We start from the raw sequence: 22,429 nt of genomic DNA on the forward strand, positions 1-22,429 counted from the left end.
TAACATAAGTTTACATAGATATACATAAATAAATAAAATAATTACTCCCTGTCCCCAAAGGACTCACAATCTAAAAAGAAACATAAGATAGACACCAGCAACAGCCTCTGAAGAGACACTGTGCTGGGGATGGATACGGCCTGGTGCTCTCCCCCTGCTAAATAGAGTCACCAATTTTAAAAAGTGCCTCTTTGTTCAGTTAGCAGTTTTGTCCAGCAAAAGCAACAATCTATTGTAAACAATGGTCATGAATTAAAATAATAAAATTGTATATTGATGTTGTAATTCATATCCTTCCAAATGCCACAGCAGTGCCCTCAGGGCAGTGCCAGCTAATAACAAAGTAATCATACACATGTACGTAACCATGGGGGGAAAGGGAGACTCACCAGCACAGCTTATATTTTGACAATGCATTTTGTTCTACAGCCCACACACTTTGAAATCCCTTGGAATAAAAATGTTCCCTGATCCCCAAGAGTTCAGAGTTTCCCTAGTTCCTTAATGACTTCACACAGCACAGCCACAGCTGCTTGTCTGCTTCAGACACATAAAATACAGGTTAAAGGTGACAATGAAAGGTGTTTGCCTTCAAGTAAGTTGCCCATAGCTAAAACTACTGATAAGCTGCTCTTAAAATAAGCACTCGAGGAAACTTAGGTCACTGACACTTCTGACCTGACTGTACTCTTCCTTTTTCTTTTGTTGATAAGCAACTTTATTCCCAAGCATTAAATTATCTTAATTTTGTTTTGTTGTGTAGTGCTCACACCAGGTAAAAGGATCTCTTTATGTCTCAGAGTTAGAAATTATTGCACTTATCATTCAATTATACATTCCAAATGATCCACTTTATCCAGTCAATTAAATTAAAGGGAAAATCCTCCCATCATAATAAGTTGAATAGAATAGCTCTGTCAAGGGTGCGATGCGATACAATACAGAGAAAAACAATGAAAGCTAATATTCCAGTAAGGAAACTTTTGCAGATAACAATACAGCATCCATTGATAACACTGATATTAAAATGAAAACTTGCAGAAAGATAGTAGGTTGCAAATCGCAATATATCAAGTCAATGTATAAATATTCCCTTAGACATTTGCAACAATGCAGCTTTCCTGCCGCCGGCTATCTTAATAGTTCATTATCCAAGCACTGTTTGCATTCGGAATCGGCTTCCCTGTCTATTTGCATGATTTCAAACACCTTTTGTCTTTGCTTCTGACAACCTAAATCTAACTTTTCGGGTGACAGCATCAGGCCAGTTAATTATTATTTATTACATTTACAGACTGCTCCATCCAAAAGCACTGGACGATGCACAACACATTTTTAAAAGACATAAAGCAAACACCATCTAAAACACACTACTTAAAACAATATAAAAACATTTTTAAAATGATTCAAAACCATTTAAAACCAATTAAAATACCCCCAAACAATTTAAAAACCTTGGAAGGCCAGGCCAAACAAGTAAGTTTTCAAGACTCTCTTAAAGGTCAACAGCGAGCCTAAACTGTGATTCATACACAGCAGGAAACTGGAGGTACCTTCACTTTCCGTTTCCAAAGTGGAACATTTGAACTGGGGAAAATGGAGTTGGGGGGGCAGGAAGTGACCCACGCTTTCCCTCAGCAAACTCCACTGTGAACCTTCAGTCACAGTGGAGTTTCGCTGCCACAAACTCCATTTCTGAAGCGCCAGAATTACGTACGAACATTGGCACTACAGTTTCGGTCCCCATGAAGGAGCTGAGGGAGGAAACTCTTCCCTCACTTCAGCCTGATTGGGTGTGTGGGCTGTCCTGCGAAGAAGAAAGATGGCACAGCCAGCACCCCAGCCTCTCTGTAGTCTCACCAATGGCACAGAGACAGTGTCCGAATGCGAGGGGGGGAGGGGGGCATGGACCTGTAGTTCCGTGTTATGTACAGCCCGGGCCTCAGCCTCACACAGGGCCAAACCCAGGTCTGAGTGAGCCCTCAGCATGGTGATGCCTGATTGGTCCCCTCCTACCTGGGTGGGTCCCCCCACCCCTTAGCTGTAGGCTTCTTTTTCAGTGGGCCTCTTGGCTGGACCCAATGCTTCTTGGGAGTGCCAGGGCATGCAATGGCGTTGGGCCCCTTTGAGGCACTGGGCCCTTGGCAGCTGTCCAAGAGTACCTTGTGCTGCGGCTCTTGCTGCACAGCTTACTTGCAAAGCGCTCCATTCTAAATCAGGATACTACCTCAATGTTTTAAATTTTTCTAAGCCAAACACATTTATGTTACTTGCACAGATTTGCAGTACTTTTGGATTCTCTTATTTAATTATATTTTGCAAGTGCAGCATTCTTGCAGCCTCTTTTCCTATTTCTGGTTTTCTGAGTTATGCAGATTATATTGAGTATTTCCCCCCCTTCTCATTTCTAAAGCACCAGCACTTTGCCTAGTACCACACAATCAAAATAAAAAAAAACAAGTCCATGGCCAACAATGGTCCCTGTTTTAACTAGGGCAGACAAAAGAAGAGGAACTCTGGGAGTGGGATTAAAAGTAAGCTTGTAGCTCATTATCACAAAATATGAATATAAATATATTCCATTTAGTAGCACCATGTTAGACTCTCAAAATGGTCTAACAGAGATTAATTATTTATGCTTTGCTGCTGTGCTCTCTCTTTAGCACATCAAATGAGGACAGCACTTAAAAGCCTTAAAAGATGGACAACAGGTACATCTTCAGTGTGCAAGTGGCCTTGGAAGACTTTGAACCAGAAATATCAATAAACACTCAAATGTCAGGTCTGCAGAAATAAGCAAAGAGAAGGCAGAACTGTGGCTAAGGAACACTGCTATGCTGGAAGGCTTGGATTTAACGTTTTCCTCAAAGCATTAGGCCTGAAGCTAATCCAGTGGTAACTGGCAAGACTGTGTTAACTAACCAATAGGAGAGCTAGTCTTGCAGTAGCAAGGATGAATTTCCCCCTTTGCTAAGCAGAGTCTGCCCTGGTTTGCATTTGGATGGGTGACTACATGGCAGCACTGTAAAATATTCCCCTTAGGGGGTGATGCCGTAGCTCACTGGTAGAGCATCTGCTTTGCATGCAGTCCCTGGTAGGGATGTGCAAAAAGCGTTGTGTGAAAAACTGGGGCAGTGGAGAGCGGGCACTTTTAAAGGAGGAAGGCAGATCTTATCTGCCCTTCCAATACAGCTCCACTTCCCACCCACCCCCATTGCCCCAGAGCTGTTTGTATGAAGCAGCCAGGCTCTCTGTTTGCCAGCCACATTTGCTTAGGAACAGGAAGCTCCTTGTTCCCAGCAGAAAATGGTGTCTAAGCATGCATCTTGAGTGGTTAGCAACAACCAACAACATATACTTCTCAACAAAAAGTTCTCAACATGGTTTTGTTTTAGAAAAAAAAGGTTCCCTGTCCAGATCTTTAGACTGATCACAGTCTAAAAAGACAGTCTAAAAAGTAGACACCAGCAACAGTCACCAGAAGTTGGGTACTAGGATTGAATGGGCCAGTTGCTCTCCCCAGCTAAAAGTAAAAAAAATCACCATTCTGAAAGGTGCCCCTTTGCCCAGTTAGCAGAGACTAACATTTAGTAAAGAGGGAGTGTATACTTCTACATAATATTATGCCTTGGGCTTCTCTCACTTGCATCAGCAATGAAGATTAAAATGGCTTAATTTTATTTAAGGGCTGACGGAAAGCCTGTTTAGTTTCATTTTTGTGACTGTCAAAAAGCATCTCCTTTGAAGTTAGCTTGTACTACTAATGTAACTGAGCAGCACGGGAAAAATCCAGTCTGGAACATCTCCCATGCCTTAACATGCAGGTTTCTAACCATGAGTCCAGAGTTCTTCTTGTATTACAACTCCCATCATTCCCAGTCAAAATGGGTAAAGGCCACTATGGCTGGAAATTATGGGAACTGTAGTCCAATAGCACCTGGGGACCCAAGGTTGGGAAACATTGCTTTAACAGACCACTTCCCAGATCTGCTGTATTAGAGTTAAGATTGGTTGTACCATAGCTAGCTCAATAAAGCATCACAAACATTACAGGTGCACAAGTCGCACCTGTTTATGGTCAAGGTCCAATTTTTCCTTACATGATGGACAAAAAAAATATTTATTATACTCTGCAGTTTGTAATCTAATGCTCTATTAACATACACTTTATAAAAGCTGTGTATCAATGACCTTGAAGTGGCACCAACAATGACACCCACCGATTTTTGTCACTAGCTTACTTTGCTGTCTAGAATGAACCCTTTAGGAATTAATGCTGAACAGACGATGAATTTCAGAATTGAAGCCCAGCCTCTGGGGAAAACAGAACTAGAGAAATCTATGGCTAAAAGACTTCAGACAATTAACAAGCAGTCTACTGCACACTTCTACATTTAATTTTTCACAGCCAAAGTAGGTTAAGCACTTCCCTCAGAAGTTTGAGATGGCTAAAAAGAAGTAAAATTCCATGAGTTTATTATGAGTGAAAAAATGGAAGAAAGAATTATGTGGTTAATGCATACCTGAAAACTGAAGTCTGTTGTTATAAACATACTGAGCCCTTTCTCATTAGCAATGAGAAAGGTCAAGAGGGCTAGCAGGGAGGAAACCTTAAAGAGCTTACCTCCCCACAGACAACCGAGGGCTCCCTCTTAGGCAGGCAGATCACCTGCCCAAATGACTATGGGCTGCCTCCCGGAATTATGGGGATCCACCCTCCCTGACGTTGCCCGGAATCCCTGCAGTCTAGCAGCCATGACACACTCTACCGGACAATCACAGAAATTGGGTTAGGAGAGTGCTCACTCTCCTAACCTCATTTTAGAGGGTGGCTGCGGAGGCGGGTTTGCTACCCAGGCGCTGCTGGGATTGGGCCTGATCCCAGCGGTACACATGCACAGGGAAAACCAGGCAGGGCTTCCTTGTTGCCTGTGCGTGTGAATAGCTTCACTCCCCCCCCCCCAAGATAATGGGAGGTCATTCACACAATCAAAAATGGCATTCTACCCGGATTTAGGAGCTGTGTGTGCTCCCAAGTTTTGGTTGTGTGGAAGCAAGGTTAGAGAAAAACCTGGGTAGAAGTGATTGTGTGGAATCAAGGTAGGAGGAGACCCTGGGTAGTTTTTCCTCCTACCTTGCTTCCACACAATCACTTCTACCCAAGGTTTTTTCTCTAACCTTGCTTCCACACAACAAAAAATTGGGAGCACACATAGCTCCTAAACCCAGGTAGAATGCTGTTTTTGATTTTGTGAATGGCCTCATTAATTGGCTCATACATTAAGTCTTCTACCCAGAACTTCTCCAGCATCTGGATGAGGAAATGTAAATATTTGTAGACAGTGGCATGCCTTTTTACACCCAGCAATACTGTGTATTCCACAGTGATGTGAAATTATTTTTGTTAACCACCTAGAGCCTTTGAAGTCAGGAGGCATATTAATTAATTAATTAAAATAAAAATAAATGCGCTATTCAATTAGAGCACCTTCAGTTTATCTTTTTTCCTTCCTGGCTGTATCTCCATAAACTCTTCCCCTCACCTCACCAATAAAAAGCAGTTCATTGCTTTAATAACTCTCATGGGGATGCCATGCTGTTGACCTGCTGTTACTATGGAAAGCCTGGATGCACTTACAGCTATGGCTGGGGACTGCAACCAAATGGCTCTTCCAAGTGATGCATCCAGTACAAGTGAATACTGTTGGTGTTTAAATACACAACCCTGTTGGAATTAAAAAGAAGGAAAATTATAAATCCTGTGCTTATCTACAGAAGCATGGCCACTATCACAGCAGATGAACAAAGAGACTAATTGTTATGTCCTTCAGAACTGGACCCACAAGGAAAACAGCCAGAAATATAACCAAGTTACAAACTCATGTAATGGATTTTTCTTACCAAAAAATCCAGTTACAGACAACAACTAATATTTATATACCGCTTTTTGACAAAAGTTTCCAAAGCAGTTTACATAGAGAAATAAAAAATATTTTTTAAATTTAATTTTGCAAATAATTTTGCAGACACCTGCAAAATAAATGCAATTGCTTTTCAAGCTAGTAGAAGTTGACCAATCCTTAAGAATGCACACAGGCCTCCTAAGAAGAGCTGTTGACCATTAGCCAAATTGTTCTTATATTTTTATAATCTTTTCCCTCATTGGAAATATGATATAGTTGTTTGTGTGTTTGGCGACTGCCTCTGGTCCAGGTTCCGCGTTCCTAGCCTAACCCTAGTTGGCCACACCCTTTGTCCACGAGCTCAGTTTGTGTTCTGCATTGTGCCCTCTCCCAAACAGGTCTTGTTATGCATCACATTAACTGTGTGACACCTATTTCACAAACACACTGTTGCTGTTTTTCTGGGCCTATGTGAAAATCCCCCTGTCCCAAAGTACTGTATTGTAAGGTCTGTATTTCCCAAAAAGCAATTACCTGACAGTTCCATTTGTGCCTGGAACTGTCCATGACTAACAGTTACAGTAAACTTACAATGGTCAAGATACAGAAAACCAATTTAAAAACACAACCACCATAAATCCTTAGGCCAAGGCAAGCCAATTTCCCATTAATACTATCAATGCCTTTTCCTTATCAATACATTCTACAACCTTCGGGCAAAACAAGTAGAAGTGATCCAATCACAAATCTGGGAAGGGTAATATGACTCCTCCACTCCAGTCCTGAAACTCTCCTGATATCCAGTGTATCCAAACATTTCTTGAAACTCCTAAGAGAAAAAGATTTTGTTCCAGTGTATCTTATGAATCAACCCTACAGTGAGTCAGATGACTGGTTCATCTATCTCAGGATTCTTCATCAAAAGGGCCACAGGCAAAGGCTTTTCCCAACATGTGATTGAAGATCTTTTAACTGAGAATTCCAGGGCACTGAACCTGGGACTTTCTACATGGAAAACAAGTGCCCCACCACTAAATTTTATGACCCCATTCTAGCACCCAGAATAAGTTCTGGCCTACAACAACAACAACAAAAAAGAATTAAATCATCTATTCTCATAAACTAAGTGCTTTAAAAATGTAGAGAGAAGTGTATGCTCTTCTCATGCAGAGGTGCATGCAACACTGCTTTGCAGATCCAGCTGAATTTTAAAAAGCAGTTTGTCAGAGGGAGCTGGGCAGCAGAAATGGCTGGAAGGACCTCAGTACACACATGTATAAATTCAAAATGTTATCCAAGCAGTATTTTTCACCCATTACCAAAAAAGGAGGTAGAGGGGCAAGATCAGTAAAGCATTTGTAATTGCTATGTTGCATTTTTGTAAACACAGCAGTGAGTCAAAGCTTCAGTGTGTGTCAGCAAACTAAAAGATAACCACTATTTGGCATGTCACAACACATCACTAACACAAAGCTTATAGAAGAGCCCCTTATAGTCACTCAGAATGAAAGAAGGGCTGCTGTGCCTCGGTCCTACTCATGGTGAATGTGTTCAGAAAGCCTAACTTGATTTTAGTTTGAACTAATCCATTCAAACCAAAGTCTTCTAGTACTACAAACACAAGCATACCTTGCAAAGTCAAATTTTATTTTATTGTAAAACGCCCAGAGACGTGAGTTTGGGGCGGGATGTGTGTGAGAGTATACACACACACACACACACACAGTCATTGCTGGTGCCCGCAAAAAGCAGGAACACAAATGCAACCTTAAACTCAGCTTTTGCCTATTCTGTCAACAAGACCATATCTACCAAGTTACTGATTTTGTAACACAGATATTTTACAAAAGACAATATTTGATCTTATATTACTATACTGCCTGTGAACATTCACATCTCACAAACACGCACTATGCACACACATCACACACTGCAGTCATCTCTCTTATCCTTTCTCTGCCATATATACAATGCTGTCATATGTCATGCACACCTTCATGAACAGATTTGGGACACTATCTAGCTAGTTGTGATAAATGTCAGAATGGGTAGCTCTTTCTCTGGAGCTCAGAATCCCAGGAAATCCCCTTTCCCTATAAGTACTATCTTCTTCAGTAGCCATTTTCTTTCTATGGCTGGGGAGTGGGATATACTCGTTACCTCTTGATAGCAGAACATAAGGCTGAAGATACGCATATTCAGTTTGTTGAAGGAACAATGCTTGATAACAGACTGCTGCAAATTACAGGATTGGGGTTTGCTCTCTTTATAGAAGGACATTTTTCAACCCAGGCTAATTTTTCCTCAAATGACCATGATATGAAGTTTACTGGAAACTCTGAATGACCGGCTGTGAATCTCGGCAAATACCTTAACTGCTCATCCATATGTTCCTGGCAAGGTCATTTACAGTATATAGATTTATTTAGACTCTAGACAGCATGGAGTAAAAGGAAAACTCAGCATTCCAAAATGAGAATGAGCAAGAGGTTTGGGCGATATGGAAACTTCAAAAACAGCAATGAGCAAGGGTCCGGCAGCATCAGCCTCGACAGAGAACTCCAGTATTGGTGGGACCAGCGGCAATGGCAGCAATGGGGACAGTCAGAGCCATGTGGAGACCCACAAGCATTCCCAATCCTGCCTCAGATCTATATTTGCATAGGAACAGAGCAAGCTGCTTTATACGGAGTCAGACCATTGGTCCATCTAGTTCAGTACTGTCTACACCCGTGGTATCAATCTGTAGCCTTCCAGCTGGTTTTGGCCGGCAACTTCCATCATCCCCCTGGCTACAGTGCTTGGGAATGATGGCAGTTGAAGATGAAAACTACAACTGTGGAGAGCCTCAGTTCAGTTGGTCCCCAAGGTTTCAGGCAGGAATCTTTCCCAGCCCTACCTGGAGATGCCAGGGGTTGAACCTGAGAACTTCTGCATGCAAAGCATATGCTCTACCACTGAATTATGGCCTCATCCCCAAATATTTCCTGCATTCCTACATGAAGATCTGGGGTTCCCAACAATTTATTGAGGCTGCTGGGGACAATGGGAGTTGTAATTAGCAGCATCTGGAGTGCCACAGGTTGGGAACCCCCGATGTAGATCACTGACCCATGCCTCGATCTGCTTGCAAATACAGGGTTCTGCAAGGAAATCTGCTTTACTGTGAAAGACTACTCTGTTCTGGGCCATGTCCAGCAATGTCTTATCTAACTCACATCTCTGTGAGGAAGCATGTAAAAAACATGCATTCAGCCTTCAACTGCCGCCTGTTCTGCAGTTCTCTAGATTCAGGTACATAAATATTTAAGAGCCATAAATTCTGAATGTGTCATTCTCTCATACAAGACAGGGACAGATTTAACTTTCACATTTTTACGGCTGGTCAGAAGCACAGAGATCCTGATCCTACATGGGAATTCAGCCGTATATATAATTGTACAGCTCAAACAAGGATGGTTATCTTTATTACTAACTAATCTGCCAGATACTTAGGCTGCAATCCTTCAGACAATTATCCCTGCACATATCCCCCTTAAATTAATGGGACTTTTGCAGGTGCAAATTGTCTGAAGGTCTCAGACTAATTTATAACGTCGTGGCCATTTTTAGTAGTGCAATATCAATCAATACATTCTGGAAATGTTAATTGAAAACAGACCTCACTCCTCTTTCTCTCCTTGAAAAATCAGAAGGACATGAGCAAGAGGGATTTTCCATGTTAAAATTAGCATGCAGCAAAAACTCATTATTGCAAAATAGAAGATAGTTAGCTACCATTTCTAAACCAAACAATAGTACTCATTTGCTTTCCAATTATTGTTCTATATGTGCACTAGTTGACAAAAGAGATGCAGTAACACAAAACTATTTCAGAAAGTAAAAGCAAAACGGTTTCACTGCTTTGTGTCAAAACTGGCACCACTTTCCCAAACCTTTTTTGCAAATATCTGGGTATGAAGCCTATAAGAAAATGTGTTAACATATGCAAATTGCTACTATGAATGAAAAACTCCTATTTAAACTTGACGACTAGAATCCAAAAGAGCTGGTTTAGATTCATGCAGTTGCATATACAAGCCCACTGCAATTTTTTTAAAAAAGGATTTTCTTCTGAACAGCTAGACCCCTTGCCATATCACAAACTAGTTTGCCATTTGGCATGTAGAGTCTGGGTGGGGGGAGGGGGAGTTTGACACACTCTTGGTGCACAGAACATGAGCTGACATCCAGACTAATGAAGCAATGGTGCAGCAAACGCACAGAATGAGCTTCAATGGAAGTGGAGATTTTCATCACTTTCCCCTTCAATCTGAGTCATGGTCCAAAGCACCACAGAAAACATCCAGACCAGTGCAGCAATGGTACATGGATACTTCAGGGGAGGGCTGTCTGTGACCCCCATAAAAACATCTCTGAGAGTTGTGCAGCCCTCAGGGACGGGGATTACAGTCAGCCCTCCCTCAAAGCGTGCATGGACCATTGCTGCACTGGCATTTCCTTAGTCTAGATGCTGGCTGTGATTCTTTGGATCTCGATCACACAGACATTGTCCCACTAGACTAGAGCTACTACAGCCCACCAGTAGACATAAGCAATGCAGTTTAGCATTCAATAATGAGAAGCTTGTTAAAACATCAGCGTCAGAAGTACCTTGAAACCCGAACCGCTCATAAAGAAAGATAAAATATTATAAACTAGCTGGGCCAGGCACAGAGCATCTGTGCCTCTGGCCGCCTGCCCACCACTGCCTCCCCCCATCACCACCACTCATCCACCACCGTTTCCCCCGTTGCCATTGTTTTCTCTCCCACCCCCGCCTGGCTTCCTCCTTCCCCTGCTTGCTCGCCCACCATCGCCGCCTTCTTCCCCAGCCACAGTCACTGATGTTTTTCCTGCCCATGTGGCCCGCTGCCATTTTGCCCTCCCACTTGTCCTGCCACCAGCTGCCCACCACAGTTTTCTTCTGCTGTCGCTGCCACCACAATTTTCCCCTCTCCCATCCATCCCGTCGCTAGCCTATCCAACAGCTCTCCGAACTCTCACGAGAGCTGCCACACATGGGATACGCCACTGGTATGCCTTAGAGAATTAAATATACAGAATATAAATATGCATGCCTTCAGCCATAATATTGTTTTATCACTTGACTAACATTAACATTAGCCAAAGATCAGTTGATTGATACATCGGAGCATAAGGGTCCTGAGTTCAATTACTGGAGTTTCCAGCAGGAAATGAACTCAGGTCTCAGGCAGAGGAAATGCCTGACAGAGGAGAGAACTTGGAGAACTGCTGCCATTCAGGACAGGCAGTTTTGGGCTGGATGAACCAGTGGTCCAACACAGTGTAAGACATAGACACTTATATGTTCAGAAATGTGTTTTTCCATTTTCCGAGTCAGGTTCATAAAGGTCCAGCTGTTTAAATCTTACATGCAACTTGACCCAGTGACTGTCAGTATCTGAAAATGTGTCCAAAATGTTCAGGAACAATGCAAATAAAACCAGTTATGCTACTCACAGTACCCACTTCAGCAGAAACCAAAGTATCTGCCTAGGTATCAAGGGTAAGGTGGTTTGGAGTGATGGGAAACTCAATCACTTAGCATCGGTATTACAACTGGACTTTGAAGAAATAAGTGGACATGTTCAGATGAAGATTTATGATGTTGCTTACAGCCTGAGGGATCTGGGGATAGGAGGCACTGTTTTACAGTGGGATGGTGATGCCGTAAACTTTAGTACAGTGTTGACTTAATGCATGCAGTTCTGTGTTCTGCAGTTAGATACTTTGTAACTTGTTATATACTGACTTCATCTTTTAACAAGTGAGAATGTACAAGAAATTGCATGGGAAAGGGACAGGAAAAAGGATTGCTTCTTTACTTTACCCCTTCCACACTGCTGCCTTCACACATATACTGCACTGCTCTATCTCAAACACACAAATCACACCCCACACCATCACTGAACACGAACACTTCACTGTCTCCCACACATATATACATTCTCTCACAGACAGAGAAGCAATGAATTCATTTCACTTCTGTCCTACTGTTTCCTTCTCATCTTCCCCACCACCACCCCATTTGCTATTATGGGGAGCAATAGCCAGTAGTGGGTGCTTGTGTTAAGGTCAGGAACCCCAACTCTAAGACAATTAGCAGGTTTTTCAGTTGGGCTGCTCAAAGCAGTGAACCTCTTCCACAATTTCACCACCGCTCCCTGCTATATGTTTAAGGGGCAGGATCTCTACCCAAACACAGAGCAAGGGAGCCGTGAGCCATTTTGGAAGGGCGGTATATAAATCAAATAAATAAATAAATAAATAAATAATAAGGGGCGAGTCATATTGCTGGGGAGAAATGCAGCAGGCCTGCATACCTTTTCACCAGCTTAATGCAAGCCCCTATGGCTCTCCCGAGCGGCTGGGATCAACTGAGTGCTCAGCTTATTCAGACTTCAAGAACTGGAATTGGGTAATGTGAACTGAGAAGGAGATTCCACTTAGTGTTAGTCCATCCATGAAGTTTTCATGGGAGGAAGCAAGAGAGAACCAGAACTGGACAAAGTGTATCAAAGGGCATGTTTTGCCGAAGTCCGTTCCTCTTCCCCTCCTGCAACTGTTTTGGTGCCACAGGGGGCTCAACTCCCACTGTCCCTGAAACTATCATGGGGAGGGATTTTGGCTTGGTTAACACGCATCGTACATTGCGCTTTGTTAGAGCTCAACTCCCTGCCGCAACAGACTGAAGGCTAACTCCTCCACACTATCCTCTGCCATGCATGCACCACTCTCACCTGTGGCAGTTTTGAGAAGCAGATCATGTCAACCCCGCTTATTTTTCTGTAAGTATGGAATTTTTATCTACCATGAGTAGACGCCCATTCCCACCCTGCACAATCCCATTTATTCTGTGCCTTCAGTTTTCACATGTGGATATGCAGCTTCAGTAGCAAGCAGACTGCAGGAGCAGTCTTAGCATATATGCCTTCTCCATTCATTCTTGACTGATGTCAAGAGAACCATCTGAAGGTACATAATATGATTCAGCTGTTCAAACTAAGGGTGTATCTGGCCCCGAGCAGTGCCTGGTTGGACAGCATCTGGTAATCACATGTTTAAATTTCCTGGAGGAAGAGTGATGGATGAGTTGAACAATAAACTGAACATACAGGCAGACCTCAATATTCGCGGGGGTTCCGTTCCCGGCTGCAGTGGATACCCAAACCGCAAAAATCGAGGCATTGGGGGCTATGGGATTGCAGGGGGTTAGGTTCCCAGTCAGCTCAAAAATGGCTAAAAAATGCTGAAGATCAGCCTAATTGGGGTGGGGTGGGTAAATGCATCCTTACCATGCTTTGCTGCTCCCCCCCCCCGAGTCAGGCTGTGGCCTGGAATGACCCCAAATCAACTGAAAATTGGCCAAAAATCACCAATTTTCTTTCTTGTTTTCTTAAACAGAGCCATTTTGAGGCTCCAAGAGACAAAATGGCAGCAGGAAATGACCTCCACAGTCATTTCCAACCACCCCGACCTGCTGATACATGAGGTCAACGTGTTTCTTTCTTCTCTCCCCCCCCCCCAATATTCTGAGCTCAGGTGTCTTTTTCCCAACTGTGGATACGCGGATCTGCAGAAAATGAGGTTTGCCTGTACTTTCATATAATGTGCATATGATTGCAGCCCTCCCAGTTGAAAAATGTGTAAAATAAGACACCGCCTAAATCACCAGAGAATGTTTATCAATTCTCTGGTAAAAATTTATAAGATGTTAAACATACATCTTTTTAAAGAGGCTTTTAAATGTTTTATCTGCTGCTTATATCTTATAGGTTCTTTAGTTTTAACAGTTCTCAGTTTTTAGCTTTTTAATAACTTTTAATTTGAAACTTTTTTAAAAAATGTAATTTTAAATGTAGTTTTAGCATGGTCTTTTAACTTGTTTGACTTTATTAATCTTTTATTTTACACTGTATCTATTTTATTAATGTTGTGATCTGCCCCAAGCAGTAGTATATTAGAGGGGCATGGTATAAATATTTTAAATAAATAATTAATAAATAAAATTCTCTTCATATTTTCTAGTGCTCCAAATTCTTGAAGCATTCCTCATGTAGCTCCTTCTCAGTATTCTCCTATACAAACAGCACTTATTGAAATGTAAGAACATTATCAAGATGATATCTTCAATTTTTAAAGCAATAATTCATCTTGGGGAAACATGAGAAAACATGTTTTCCCAATGGGCACGGCTCAAAAGAAATCCTTTCAATGTCAATAGGACAAAGGATTTCTTTTATGGTTATGTCTTACTGATATGTTTGTGACTTACACATGCTTTAGATTGTACCCACAAGCTACAGGATCAGCATACAATGAAGTAAGTATTTGGTTAGTATTAAAATAGTTACCTTTGAGCTACGAATAAACTTCCAGGAGAAATACCCTATAAAATTTAAATGTACTCATACCAAAAGGAAGTTTTGTCAATTTATTAATAAACAATGGTAATCAGTTTTCATAAATTACAGAAACAGCTATTCCAGATATATGGAACCCAACCCTCAGGGACATAATTTTGGAAGGCAAGGCAGGGGTGGGGGCTGAAAGATACTGTCCCCTTCATGACCATGCACAACTCTTAGTCTGAATGTCGGCCTCTTTCCAGAAACCCTATTAATCCATGCCCCATACCCTTAAAACCTGCCCAACAACATCTAGAACAATAAGGTCCAAGAAGAACAAAACCAAGGAGAAAGGAAAAGTTCAAGATGCCAGACAGGAAAAGAGCTGTATTGAATGATGAAGCCTTAAGTTGCATGCTTAGAATAACTCATTTCATTTCTATGGGGGGGAAATTAGTCTTTAAGGATGGTATCATCATTGGTTTATGTTATGTAGTAAGTACAGAATTTCAGCCTGCTTTTATGCATCAAAGTAATTTTACTAACAGTACTCATCCCAATGCTATTATTTCACAAACACAGGAACCACATAGATAGAGGAACCAAAGTAGCTACATAACATAAGGTTCTATTTATATCTCATTGAGCCAAGTTCAGATGATACCTCCAGGGCCACATGATTAAAAGGGAGATGATAACATGTATCCCCTGTAATAATGAACTGAGTGTGTGCCTATTGTAATACCTTTCATGACATCCCAATGCCCTCCTGGCATATCCCTTTCTCATGTGGATGGGGGCTATTCATACACACACTCAAAATACTGGTTTAAATTAGTACAGCCCCCCATGTAATAAAGAGATATGCCAGTAAGGTGTGGAAAATGCCACAATGGTTGTACACTTCGAGCATAACTCTTTTAATAGTATGGGCAGGGAGGTATCGTCTGAACCAGCCCATTCACAAATACGACGACAAAAGTGGCTCTCATGAAGGATGCACAACACTGTAGTTGGAGAGTGCATCCAGATTCCTACCCCGAAAGGTACTTGGGGGTTCACTGCCTATTGTTTTACAATGTAGATTTTACATTTGCTAAAAAGACTAGGCACAAGCAGGTTATAACCAGGACAAGTCAATCTACCTGTTCAAACATGGGTAGTCCTGAAGAATCTCATCCAAAAAAAAGGAATGGAATAATTAATTTTTCTGCCAAGCCAGAGCAGATACCAAATGTAGTGTGTAAATCAGTTCAAAGAGAATCGATTCACATACTACATTTTGAACTAGGGCCATACGAAAATGAAGTGGACTTTAACATGACAAGATACATGTGCAGCACCATCAACCACACGCCGATGTGAGCTGCTGGGTTCCCCTGTAATAATCAAGACAACAATAATTAGGGAAGGGAAGGGCTTCTGATTCCAGTTTTGTTGCTAGGAAATCCCGCGATTTAAACACACATGCCTTCTTCACTTCGGACAGCCTGTGGTTTTTGACATATAAACAGTGGTCCTTTTTTTCTACCCAAGTTTAAAGAACAAAGTGTGAATCAGCCTCCAGGCATCACTTCTTTCTCTGCATTTAGACGTTCAGTTCCATATTCTCTGTAGGCAGCTTGCTGGAATAATTACACATTGCAATCATTTGTCTACTATGCAATATCTCCTGAACAATCTGGCTGACATCCTTACTAAATTTCTCAATAGTACTACTCTCAGAGTAGTCTAAAGAACTGCTAAATTTCAGTAGGACTTCCTTAAGTAAACTTAGTCAGAATTTTGAGCCGCTAATTTGATCTGTTTCTTATGCATATGTTTTTAACTGAAAACAGTGTTTATCTAGTACTGCTGAGCAATGAAACACGAGTCTTCAATATTTCTTCTCTCATTTACCAAGTATTACAAAGATAGAGCTGACCAATATGTTGCCCTATCAGCACTATCAATGTTACCAGAAGTTAAAAATAGCCAATGAATTATTAGTGACTAATAAAAATCAGATTTTGCTCCTTAATAACCCTTCCTTCACCCCCACAAAAAATTGGTGCTATTGAGAATGAATATATATATATATATATATATATATATATATATATATATATATATAAAATCCATAACAAACCCTAAATATACAGCAAAATCTATATACTGTATCTTTTAAGTGGATGAATTTCAAAGCAGACCATTCTATAGTATTAACATGGATTACTACAGTGTTCAATTCTTATTTGCAAACAAGTATACAATATTAGTATGAAAATTTATCCCATACTTTTATGAAACCCCAAATCATTAAACCCCAACTCATTAGCAAATATTACATAAAATGTTAAAATATATCAGCAGTTTACAGAAGCATCTGATTAAAGTAAATGCTCCAAAAATCTAAGGATGAAATTTAATAAGTGGAGTGGAGGGGAGTGAACATGATTGATTATATAGCTTTGAAACAAACTGGTCTTTTCCAGTTTTAGGCAGGGTCCCCCCGCCACACCATCTCAGCCGCCTCTTCCTGCAGTCTCAACCCTCAACCAGAAAACAACAGATTATTTTTTAACTACTTCACAGACTTCATGAATACAGAGACAATTCCAAGCCAATTATTAATGATTTGTCTCAGAAGGTCACAGATTCTTAATACTGCCTCCCTGCTTTGGCATCCTCTCTTTTACACAAACACATAAGAAGAGAAAACTGAATATGCTATAGTATATATAGGGACAGGAATTAAGCATACTCTGGAAAAGGCAAGGACACGGATCCCAAGGTTAAAGCTGGGATTTCCAGAAGCACTATTATTCAACACCCTGGATAGCTCCCAGTTAGGGGCTGTGTAGAAATTCTACTAGTTTTTTGCTGTCTCGCTCCATTTCCATCCCTCCAGCACATAACAGTAGAACTCAAGGAGATACTGCTCTCTAGATGACTTTCAAGCTCCAGGTAAATTAATAAGGGCAAACCCCATTCTGTCCAAAAATCATTAAACAAAATCCCAGTTGCCCTCAATCCATATAATCCTTCTCTTTTTCTTTCCGGTCCTTGCTTTAAAAAAAAAAAAAAATCAAGCAAATAGCATTGCCTTTCCAAAAGTATCCAGGAAGAACTAAAAATGTGCATTCATTGTCAGATGGAAACGCTGTCACACACACACATCAGACTGAGCTAAGATAACAAGAGACCACATGTTTGAATGAAGAACCTGAATCTTGCATGTGTGCGTTTTTAACCTTTTCATGGTATTCTTAAGTGTGTGTGTGTTTAATCTGTTCATGATATACAGTACTTTTTAAAAAAGGGGTTTAATTTTCATAGCCCCAAGGGGTTTTGTGCCTTTTTCTTTCCGGTTTATCAGTTTACTTTTCTTTTTCTGAGAGGGCACTAGTAATGCAAATTACGTATGCAAGACAACAAAGGTTTTAACCAAGGATCCTAAAACCCTATCCAGACATTTTTCTCTATGCATGGGGGTGGGGGGGGGGAATCAAGATCGGACCAGACTATCCTGGCCCTTGGCATCTGCATAGTGGCCTACACATGTAGACTTGATCCACAAAAGCTACAATCACACAATCTGGATCATATGAGTGGAGTTTACATGCACACACACTTGCAGATATTCCAACCAACAAATGGACAATGGATATGCCAAGAGGCAGGAAGGAGAGCCAGCTGGCATGATCACCACATCCCATCCATATGTAGAGAACATCTGCACAGGGCTTTATTCAAGGTCAGTTTAATTTATTTCTGTACCTAGCACCATATGAGATAATACGGATGTGCTTCTTTTCCACTGTTTCAAAACAGAACATAGGATCCTGCCACTCCTCCAGTCAAGCCATCAAGTGGCAAATACTTGCTTGCCATGACTTTGAATTAGAACAAGGGGGCACATATTTTTAAATGTAGTTTCTGGGCTTCAATGCAAACTATACCGCTCAAGTTTGCTCCTGTTTCCATGCAGTTCTTCTGAGACAGCCAGGCACCCCTAGCTTTTTCCTTCATCAAATGAGCACTGTGCCCAGATTATAAATCAAAACGTTGCCCCCTAAATTGGGGGTGAGAGAAGAGAAGAAAGTCACACTCAATGCTTGGTCTTCCAAAGTTATTTTTTTGTGCAATGTCTCACGTTACTGGAATGCAATGAGACAACCTGAAAACTTCTCACACACTTGGGAAGGAAGACGCCCACAGATATTCCATGAGGAAAGGAGATGAGGGGTCTCTTTAAATGCAAATAGCTCTAACCTTCACTCCCACCACCACTCCAGAAATTAGAGACAGTTGCCTGGGCAGCTTAAGCAAAATTAACAGATGGGCAGTAAGTAGTGTCCTCTGCATCTTGTATGAGAGGGTCCAGTTAAGTCGAGAGTTCCCAGCCATGGGTCCCCAGATGTTGTTAAACTACAACTCCCATCATCCCTAGTCTTAGCCTTCAGCCATTGTGACTGGGGATGATGGGAGTTGTAGCCAAACAACATCTATGTACCCAAGGTTGAAAATCGTGTTCCATGAAACTGAAGGAGAGAGGAAACTAGCCCCTTGTGGTGCATGATGCTACTCAAGGGAGGTCTGCGCCACACAGCTGAACTATTCTGTATGTGCTCCATGGGAATCCCAAGCAATGTTCATCAGCTGATGTGCAAGTCAGCAGGTGATGCCTGAAAGATAAATGTTCACCCCTACCAAGTCTTTCTCTTGCACCAATGAAGGACCCAAAGGTCTAGTAATAACTAGGGAAGAGTCAAAGAGCACATTTTCCAAAACACTAATTTGAGCTTCTGTCTATGCATGGGGAATGACCCAGTGGAAACAGGTGACAAAAGTTATTCTGGCCAGGAGGATTGCAGCTGAAGTTAGACACTCTAGGAGCGCTCCGGGGAAGGAGAAACTATGCCCTTCTGAGATTCTCTACAACAGCATCTTGCTTACAGTTTACCGGAGGTCTGATGGGGTGGTTCGGAGCAGCAAAAGTAATCGAAATCTGGGATTCTGGAGGAAACGCCTTTTGCAAAACTCCAAAAACTCTGGGCAGCAGGAGCTCTACGCCTTTTATACAGCATCGAGCACATGGTCGGTCTGAGCAGGCGTGAGGCATAGGCGGAAGAGGCCGCACACTGCGCTTCCCCAAGGGGTCAACTTAGGTCGGACACGGTGTCACTTCTAATAACCAGATTCTGCACAGCGCCTGGCACCCGGTTGGAACAGGAGGAGACGGGGCTTTTCTTCGGCACGTGCTTCCGCCGCGCCTCCCCCACGGCCAGTTGAGAATCTCAGCGCTCTCCCTCCCCCCGCAAGAAACACATCCCGCCCCCGCCCGGCCCGGCGCCCCTCACCTGAAGTCGCTGTACGGATGGATGATCCAGAACCCTGCAGTTTTAACCCTTTCCTGCTCCTTCTCCACCGCCTTCTGGCTGCCGAACATGCGGAGCGAGAATTTGTTGACCCCGGGCTGCAGCATGGAGGTGAACTGCCGCTGCATGAAGCCGTACTGCTGCCGGCGGGCGCTGTCGGCGTCGTCGAAGCCCACCATCGGCTCCTCGCCGCCGCCGCCGCCGTCCACTTTGAAACACACCGAGTTCCCATGCTCCTTGAGGCTGCCGCCGCCTCCGGGGCTGGCCAGCGCCTTGTCCGCCGGCTTCGCCTGGAAGCAGGCGTTGGTGCTGGGGCTGCCCTCGTCCCGGCTGCCGGGCGAGGAGCTGGGCTTGCTCCCCTCCATGCCGCTGCCCAGCGCCGAATAAAGCGCTCCAGCCTGCCCGGCTCCTCCTGACCCCGCGCGAGGGAGGAGGAGAAGGAGAGAAAGAGAGAGAGAGAGAGAGCCGGCCAGGCAAGCCGGCTCCCTCTGCCCACCGTAGCAGCTCCTGCTGCCGCCGCCGCCGCCGCCCGCCTTTCAGCGGCTCTTCGTCCCCGCTGCTGCTCTTGGCACTGCAAGCGCAGCAGACACTGGCTCGCCTCGAGCTCTGGGAGCGGGGTGGAGAGGAAGGCGGGAGGCTCCCTTCGCGCGCCCTCTGCCGGCCGCCTCCCGGAGGTGCGCGCCACGCGCTTTGCCCGCTTGACATTGAGCGACCCGCCGAGCCCTTGAGGAAGGAGGGGCCTCGCCGCTAAGCAGCTTGGACTGAGCCAGCGTTTTCTTGGCAAAAAAAACAAAAATGAGACAAGGCAGGTGCCCGGCGTCCAAATTGCCTTGTGGTAGGAAGCATGACTTGTCTCCTTTGCTAAGCAGAGCCCACCCTGGTTTGCATTTGAATGGGAGACTACATGTGTCACAGCACTGTAAGATATTCCCCTTAGGGGATGGGGCCGCTCTGGGAAGAGCATCAGATTCTAAGTTCCCTCCCTGGCATCTGGCTGGGAGAGAGTCCTGCCTGCAGCCTTAGAAAAGCCACTGCCAGTCTGTGTAAACAATACCGAGCTAGATAGACCAATGGTCTGACTCGGTAGAAAGCAGCTTTCTATGTTCCTGTGTCCCACCCTGATCTTCATTTATGAATGCCTAGCCCCTTTATGTTTCACACACCAAGGACCACTTAACCTATTATGTACATAAACCATGTGTACATAAAGAAGCCATCTCCCCCACAGTATAAGATAATGCCTTTCAGCATCTTCCTATGTCACTGCTGCCCGATATAGGTGTTTCCCATAGTCTGGGAAACATACCAGCAGAGATTCGAACCAGCAGCCTCTTGCTCCCCTACTTCCCCGCTGCAGTACTACACGGGAGATGGCAATGGTAAACCCCTCCTGTATTCCACCAAAGAAAACCACATGGCTCTGTGGTCACCAGGAGTCGACACTGACTCGATGGCTCAACTTTACATAAAGAGGCACCTTTCAAAAGTGCAGATCCCAGAGGTTCTCATGTGGGCAGCCCAGCCCAGGCTTGGCTACTTAAGTCTGGGCTTGGCTGCTCATGAGAACAGCCTCATGATAGATGTGAACTGCTTTGAGAATGTTTTCTTGAAAACTGGTGTATAAAATACTCATAGCAGTAGTAGGCTACGTTAGTCATGACAAGCATAAATTGCATTAATTTCAATGGGACTTAGTCATGACTAACCTAGTCTGGATTCTGCCCAGCATTAATTTTTGCAAGCGTTATTTTCCACCACCTACTCTCTGCTTGCTGAGGGCCTCTACTTTTGGCAAATAATCTCTGATATATCTGTGTTTTTAGATGTCTGGATATAAAAAATCCTGTCTCACCACAGGGCTTGGGAGAGTTGACCTTCTATTCCTTTTGTCTGTCTAGGAAGAACAATGTGCAGTCAGTATGACTGTGGACACTTCTCACGATGTCTGGGCTTCATAGTGTTTGATTTTCATATTATATCTGGCAGCATTTCAGCTTCGCACACAGCTTCCTGTCAAGATCCCCACTTGGACACTAGTCTAAACTTGTGCCATTGAGTGTTACTAATCACTTATTTTGCAGTACGAATAAGGACAGCTAGGAAAAGATTTGCATTCATTATGCCAGTGTGAAATCATAGGCAGAGGAAATGAGCTTTAATTCAAGGGAAAGATAAAATAAGTGAGATCAGCTCAGTCCCCAAAGCCAAACCAATGTGACTGGTATTAAAATGGCAATGGAATAATGCAATATGAAAACATTTTATTGATTCTAGTGGGGATGTGCACAAATCACTTTTGTGATTCGATTCAAGCTTGAATCTGCTGCCTCAAATCAGGTTGATTTGATCTGAATTTGATTCAAATTTGAATCTATTTGACCTCATTGTTAAGGGCTAGGGAGCACCAAAGTGGGTTGGGTAGTAAGGCCCCATGGGTGCCACCTACCACCCAACCCCCAAAGAAATCGAGCAAAGGGATGAATTTTTAGGAATTTGTATGTGAAGTGGATTCTCAGTTGTGAAATAAGTTCTTCATAGGGTTCTTCACAACCGAGAATCCACACCAAGAAGCAAGGGAGATCACCAGCCAATCGTGAGATAATGCAAAGAAACCATCCAGAGTGGCAGAGAAGCTTAGAGGGCTGGCATTGCGGGAACAAAATGGTAACTTGAATCACCAAATCAATTTGAGCTTGAATCTAGGATGATTTGATTCAACCTCGAATCTGGTCAGTGCCCCTAAGGCTGATTCAAT

The 22,429-nt window shown here is 43.0% G+C and overlaps 1 protein-coding gene across 2 annotated transcripts in view; it reads right to left on the reverse strand.

Moving 5' to 3' along the window:
* Positions 1-20,288, reverse strand: part of HCN1 (hyperpolarization activated cyclic nucleotide gated potassium channel 1) — a 310,860-nt gene extending 290,572 nt beyond the window's left edge. For both annotated transcript variants that reach the window (XR_008317402.1, XM_053301293.1), the window contains exon 1: positions 19,657-20,288. Coding sequence is in view for 1 of the 2 variants with exons in the window: in XM_053301293.1 (XP_053157268.1) it covers positions 19,657-20,039 (383 nt within the window). In the remaining variant the exon portion in view is untranslated. The remainder of the gene's footprint in view (positions 1-19,656) is intronic.
* Positions 20,289-22,429: the final 2,141 nt, after the last annotated feature.

The sequence above is a fragment of the Hemicordylus capensis genome, chromosome 2, assembly GCF_027244095.1.
Source record: "Hemicordylus capensis ecotype Gifberg chromosome 2, rHemCap1.1.pri, whole genome shotgun sequence".
NCBI lineage: Eukaryota > Metazoa > Chordata > Lepidosauria > Squamata > Cordylidae > Hemicordylus > Hemicordylus capensis.